This window comes from Nicotiana attenuata, chromosome 8, assembly GCF_001879085.1.
Source record: "Nicotiana attenuata strain UT chromosome 8, NIATTr2, whole genome shotgun sequence".
Lineage (NCBI taxonomy): Eukaryota > Viridiplantae > Streptophyta > Magnoliopsida > Solanales > Solanaceae > Nicotiana > Nicotiana attenuata.
The window spans coordinates 388769-396350 of NC_031996.1; the positions used below are offsets into that span (position 1 = coordinate 388769).

The 7582-nt window shown below is 35.3% G+C and overlaps 1 protein-coding gene across 1 annotated transcript; it reads right to left on the reverse strand.

Moving 5' to 3' along the window:
• On the reverse strand, nucleotides 711-7005 carry LOC109230704 (probable sugar phosphate/phosphate translocator At3g14410). The gene is made up of 7 exons (XM_019396107.1): nucleotides 6715-7005; nucleotides 3923-4030; nucleotides 3817-3851; nucleotides 2903-3015; nucleotides 2431-2692; nucleotides 2057-2325; nucleotides 711-1424 (listed from the first exon to the last, which is right to left on the reverse strand). The coding sequence occupies exons 1-7, from the start codon at nucleotides 6814-6816 to the stop codon at nucleotides 1306-1308; spliced, it is 1008 nt and encodes a 335-aa protein (XP_019251652.1). The 5' UTR covers nucleotides 6817-7005; the 3' UTR covers nucleotides 711-1305.

Here is a 7582-nt window from a genome sequence, read left to right on the forward strand (position 1 = left end):
TCAAGACAACTTTAAAATTAGATTTAAACTAAATCATACTATTAAATAGGATGGATGGAGTAGAAGTTTGCGTGATCTACCATGGATTCAGGCACATCCACCTCTGAGAAAGAGAACAGTGATAACAATTATAGTTAAATGGCAGTAGCAATTTCAGATTTATAAGCTGTGGCAATTGCAATTTATAGACGCATAAAACAATTGCGATTTATAAGTCACATATATGATTTACGATATAGAAATTGCATATCCAATTGCGATTTATGAGTTCGGTATTTTGTTCTTCGGGTCTTTACCTGAAAGCTAATGAGCTAGGCTTTTGTCACCCTCCCCCCCCCCCCCCCTCAAAAAAAAACCCCCACACCTTTATTATCGATTTGGATTTTAACTCAGTGAGTGAGGATTTTTGTTTTTAATTTTTTTTACCATATATATGTAGTTCCAATGGTACCGAGGGGGGTTGGCTGATAAAGACCTAGCCTTTATGCTGGTTTTGCATCTTAATAATCTGCAAAATTTGATGTTAATGTATCATTTTATGTGATTGCAGTTGCTGTTTGTTCATCATTCATTGCATGAAATACTTGATCTTGATTGTTAAGGCAGCTACTGATATTGATAGCACGAGTTCTGATAATATGGAGAGTGATGAAGAAAGTGTGCCTGTTGACAGCAAAATAGTAAAGTAACCAAAGTAAAAGAAATAACAGTAGTAATAAATCTGGAGATAATCACAACTCGGATGTCAAGCAAAAACAATTGACCTTACAAAGAAGATTGTCTTAAGAACAACTCAATTCCTCCAACAAATTTACATTTGAAAATAATTTTAATACATATTATACAATGTACTGCTGCAATAAATCATCTGGAATCTGTTTTAGCATATCAACTGTCAGCAATTATGGATGTCCATGTCCAACAAAAAGAATATCATAGTCCAACCTCCTTATCAAAGAGAGGTGTTTGTCCAACCTTTTTGCATTTAAAAGAAAAGGTCGGATCCTCTGCCTTATACGTCACTGTAACTGTATCTCCTTCTTGTGCCCTGATGTCTCGAATTCAAAAGCAGTAGAGAACGTTGCACCCGTAGACGCGTTCCTGACTCGAACATCACCATGTTTGACTGTAGCTTCTTCTAAAACAAACAATATTGAAGCAGTACTCAAATAATGCTATCATTTAAGAATGAACAAACCCCCTCCTCCCAATAAAAGAAAGAAAACATAGTGGAATTTGCAGACTTCTCTGCTCCTTTACATTCAAGACCTCAGAATAGACTGCAAGAATGCTCTTCACATAGATCTACTCATTGGACGTTGAAGACGAAATTAAAGGTAGAGCATCTCGAGACTCATCTGAGATTACTCGGGAAGCTTCCTTTTTTAACTTGTGACTGTTATATGCAGCTACACCTGCAATAGCTGCACAAAAAACAACTTTACTATGTCATGTGCTCAGGAAATTGTACCATCGATGTCTTTTTTTTTTTTTTAATCATAGACACAGAACGAACAAGATTAGGATTACTCCAAGTCTAACAATCTTTTTTGAGAAAAAAGCACAAAATAAATTCTCAATCAACATAAAGCTGCTGCAGTATTTATCATTACTAGCTTCCCTTCAATGTAATCGTCAACAAAAATAAGGTCCTCGCCAAGGTTCATAACCATCACTTTGTATCAGTCTACAGACAGGCTCTAACATAGAAGTTACAATTATATCGCTCCCACCAAATGTCAACATTGGAAAATTAAAGTAGTTACTCAAGGTCAAATAGAATATAGAAAGATATTTCCCCAGGACTAGCAGCAGTTTCAATACAGCAAAAGTACAGTTCATTGAAAATAGTTACACAAATCCTCAGAGATAAGGCAAACGGATTAATCAGCTACACAGGTACTGAAAAAGAGCCAAAGAAAGAAGAAGATGATGAATATTATGCATAACAGCACGTCTTGATAATGTAGAATGAATGTAAGGAGAGTATCCCGAAACAATTTGAATAGTTAAGGCACTATGTTTCTTGGATCAGATAAGATTGTAAGAAAATTACCAATAGCATAACCACAAAGATTAATAAGTGTCAGCTTTGCATCAACAAAAAGTAGTGCAGATAGCAGTACAACCACCCAATCTTTGACAACTCCAGCGACACGGATGGTCAGGGCACTTGTATGTGAGATCACCAGGAAAACAGAGAGATTCAGGGCAAAGGTGCATATACAGTTTAGAGTTAGAACAAGAGGATGAAAGCTCCACGTCAGTTGTTCATCCATCTTTGGTTTCTCCAAAAAGATCCATGGAACTAAAAGGCAAAGAGCGCTGCATGTGTAACAAGAGAGTTCCATTTACATTGTCTTTCTATAACGTTAAAACAGAGTAAAATTAAAAAAAGGATTCCAGCTTCCAGACGATAAATGTACTTGCCTGCATGGGCTAACATAGTACATGACAGATACGGGGTTTAGCTTGAGGCCCTTCCGTTTTACTAGAATCTCCATAAATATCAGTCTCAAAGCTTCTCCAACAACACCTCCCATTTGGTAGATGACACCAACCCAGTTAATGTTTATTTCTCCATAAGAAGCTACTAGTACGCCAAAGCTGATTACCGACATTATGAGAAGCATCCTGCAGCTCATCACTTCGAGTCCAGCTGCAACTCCAAGGATGAAGACAGCTACTGGCACTGCAGATGAGACCCAAATATGTGAAATAATATTCTGAAACAAACGAACAAAGATTATAGAGTACTTGAGCAGGCCGTACACCAGGCCAGTGTCTAAGCATCTGGCATGAATCATCCACCGACATTTCATCAATCAGCATATCTCTAAAGTGAAGCTTTAACATCTTTGAACTACAGAACATAAGAAAGCTGGATAACAGAAATACTTACTGATTGCTTTCAACATCTGAGCAAATGAAACAGAAATATAAAGGTAAGCAGTGTTCCCAAGCCAAAGTGTCATAGCAAACATAGCACCAATTGGGATGACCGAGTTAATGTATCTGCATATTGAAATTTCGGTTAGGTTCATTGAATGATAGTCTTCAAAAAAGTCTAATGGACAAGAGTTGAGAAGGAAAAGAAAAGTACAGTAACAAACTATTGTCTACTAGTGTACTATGCAAAAGATATGCTAAAATTGAGATAATCATCACCCTCAGGTAAGTTTCTACATTATACTAATAGGTGAGGAAGAAAGGTTAATGTTAACTTTTTCTTTATCTTGTTCATAAAGGCTTCATTATTGATAATGATGCGGTGCAATTATTTTAAATTATCCGAACTAATCCATTTTATGCCAAACTAGATATCTGATTTAGCATAATTATATAGATGAAAATTGAAACTTAGTGGTGTTCTGTCACATAATGGAGGGCATGGTGGTGGCAACAAATACCTTTCATCATTTTAGGAATGACAAGAAATATATAGTTTTACGGAGAAGTATATCTGTAACTTGTGTAATACATGGCATAATTCTTCAAAGAAAGTTGAACATCTCTATACAACAAGCCAAAGAGTTTGTGATTAAATGACCAGCTAAACGCTCCCGCCTTGGCTTACCCAGCTTCTAAGGCGGGCCAGTCAAAGCAGCAGAAGAGATATGGATTGCATTGAAAGCCGCCCGAAAAAGGAAAAATGAAGGAGACAACAGAAGGCAGAGATTTACATAGGATTTGGAAGGACAAAATCAAATTAAACAAGCTTTCTTTCAAGAAGAAAAGACATAAAAATAAGGTGCTTGGATATAGAACTCGCTATTCAAAACATTAAACATGACATTTTTTCACAAGAGCACTCACATGTCTAGAGTCATTCCTTCCTCAACCTTCATTATCTGCATAGAAATGCCTAAATTAGCACTACTAGTTGCCCAACCAATCAGTAAAAAAGGAGAAAATTTCTTACCTTGAGAACTTTGGTAAGCACAAAACATAGTACTGAGGAGAAAACCATGTGAAGTAGCGTCAGTGCAAGAGGATACGGGAAGTTTATTTCTTTTGATGACAAAACCCACTGCAATGAACAAATTATTACACAACAAAGGAACAGAGAAATGTCAGACTAGTGAACTAGTCTTGAAGCAACAACTGATAAGTGTAGTAAAAAGAAATCAAAGCTAGATAAAAGCCAACAAGGATGTATCTTCTATCTCATTTCGTTTAAAGGGGAAAAAAGGCAAAATTTCAAGGTATCGGCCAACCAATAGTGGCCACTTCTTTAGAAAAACCTGATCTCTACATTTTCATTATGGTTTAAGGTTTTTCATTTCCATTAGCAAAGGGCTGATTCACAGGCAGTCAACTGCCAAGGTGGTTTAGCTTCCTAGAGTTTCAGTCTGGTCACGATGGTAAACTTATCCACAAAGAAGAATCAACAGAAAGCTAATAATCTAGGTTCCAGGGCCTTTTGTAAGGACTCACAGATTCTCATGAAAACTTACAGATTCCTCTTGAAAATGTAGAGGAGGGTACTTAACACACAATTGATCAGGATTAAGGAAATTATGTGATCAAGATTGATAATCTAGCATGGCCTGTGAATAATTTTATCTAATTTACCCCGTTCTAACCTGCTGGCTGTTGCAGAAGAAAATTTTGAGAAGAAAAACAATAAGGGAGCACGATGCATCTGCCTTTAAAACATATCCAATGTATGGTGTATTTTGGAACCCCATAAATAATTATTATGAAAAGAAATTGAAAATTGAGAGCCCATTTAGTTGAGGGATTTGGCATCATTGGTTTTAAATTTGTAGGCCAAAATCGTTTGCACACAATTGATTTTATTAAAGAAAATTTGGGTTTGAAACCACAAACTCAAACTAAAGATGAATTGGGCAAAAGCTCAAACTGCAGACAATACGAGCTCTTCTATTGATTTACTACAAAAGAAACTTGAGAACATGTCTTTGAAGTCCTCTTTAACTTCAGATGCCTCCATTCAAACAGACCATAAAAGACTTCAAATATGCACGAACTATCCTATGCCTGTGACCAGACAATGCATTTGGGTCTTAGATATGCAGAGAAGAAACAATAAAGTGCATGTTAAACCAGCTAACGGTTCCTTACATTATGTTGAAAACATATTACTACGAGTAAAACCTATTTGTAAGCAACTGGTGCACCTTGAGAGCCTTCTATGAAAAGCTGACCATCATTCAATGCAAAAAAATCTTATCCTTGCGCATTTTGAAAATCCTTCTAATAAATCACTGCAACCATTTCAAATTAAGTACCCAAAACCAAACAAAACATAAAACAATAGGATATTACTGTACTTCCACAATCTCTAGTTGTGTAACATGACGCGAGAGGAAAGAAAGGTGATGTTCTAAATCGTTGCACTTAACTTGAACATTAAACACTAACTTTGTGCTTCATGTCACGTCAATGTGGTCAATGAAGCTGGCATAAAGATTACAGGATAACAGGCTTCGAACAACATCAAGAAAATCTAGGTGAGTTATTCCCAATGGCGTAAGACCCTAAGCTGTGGGTGAGCAGAATAACTAATACATGTACTGATGGAAGGATGTAGATACCTAGTGGAACAGTCAAGGTGTACACAAGCTAGCTCGGACACCAACACTATTAAAAAGAAAAAATTTAGAAAGATAAAATTTGTGCTTCATGCCTAAGAATGATTTTATTTACTAAATCCTTGAATTTACATATATACTCTGTAATAGGGAAATGGAGAAAGTGATATACGTATATCTATAGACCAGCTAGAATGCCTCTGCCCCGTGAATATAAACATCGCCAGTGGCGGAACTAGCTTGGAGGAAGAGAGTTTAATTGAATCCCTGAAAAATTATATTGTGTAAATAGAATAAAAACTGTTTTTGCATTATATAAAAGCTGTTGAATTCCTTGACTTAAGGGAAAATTCTAATAAAGTGTCAAAGGGGATACAAAAATTGCTTTAGGTTGAAGATTCAACTCCCATGTATGGCAATCTTGAATACCCTTATATAAAACCGTGGCTCCGTTACTGGACACCGCCCTAGAGGTTATACATTACTCGGAAACAGTATCAAACTTTCAGTTATGTACATGTAATTTCTAGCTACAACTATTTCTCACTCTCAGGGATATCGAACCCACAAAGCATTTTCTTTATGACCGAGAAATCTGTTTGGAGCCAAACCTTAAGACAACTGAAGCCTTCGAAACTTGGGCATAATAGGCCCTCCCCTCTATCCTTATTCACTTAAATATCAGGCGTAGTTCGCATAACGCAGGGCTCAAGGGCACAAGTCCCTCAACCTTCGGCACTTGAACTAATCCCTGGGCAGTGGCGGCTCGAAGTCGCAAAGCATTTAAGCATAGTTAAAGCAACCAACTCAATCAATCAATTAAGTCTCAATCTCAAACTAGTCGGGTCCACTATATGAATCCTCTTTTCCATTCATAATTACTTCCTCTATTCCAATTTATGTGACAACATTTCCTTATTGTTCAATTCCGAAAAAAAAAGTAACTTTCTAAATTTGAGAACAATTTAACTTAATCTTTCCATTTTACATTAATGAAAGTTTTTATAGCTATACAAATATCTACGGATTGCTTTAGATTAAAAGTTTCAAAAGTTTTCCTCCAATATTAGCGAACTACTTTTACGGAAGATAATATAAGTAGAAAATATTTAAAGAAATGGGTATATCAAGTAGTTGCAAAAACATATTTATGTACCTTGTTGAAGAAGATCTGACCACTAGAGAGTGCAATATAGAGAAGTATGTATGCATAAGTTACGACCCCTTCGCTCATCAATTTTCTTTCCCGATCCGCCATAATTTAGTCAACGCGCTCAGTGGATATAGTGAGACTTTGGTGTATTTAAACTGTTCGAAGAAATGACAAAGAGAAAGTAAGAATTGTTAGATATTTTGGTAGTGTGTGTATAGTGATGGAACTTTAGCTCGCCTTCACTTAGCTGGATCCGTCGCTTGTTTTCCCAGTTTCCTATTGCCCCATTGCTGCATTTATTAATTAAGTATATAATAAAAGAATATACTAATGATTTTGTGATAATCACGAGTTTACGAGTCTGGGATCCACTTTAATGACAGAAAATAAATGCTAATCTATATCTATATCTATATTTATATCTATATCTATATCTATATCTATCTATATCTATCTATATTTATATCTATCTATCTATATCATTATAAAAGCATGAATAAAATATTGGATTACAAAAATAACCTTTTAATTAGCATAATAACTCATAATAAAAGGGCATAATCGAAATTCTAGACATTAGCCTTGTAATTCTATTACTTTTAGGATATACTTCTTAAAAAATTCCTATTACTAATTTAATTTTAAAAAACGTATTATATTGTCCAAATCCATTTAAAAACAGGAGAGCCTATATATGATTATAAAAGCACGAATATAATATTGATAAATCAAAATAGCTCTAAAATATTGAACAGAAGAACTCATAAGGAAATGACATAGCTGTAATAACTTATTCTTTGGACTACAATAACTTCTCTGTTAATTTTTTTAATATATAAGATTTTAAAATTAATACAATCTTGTCTATTGA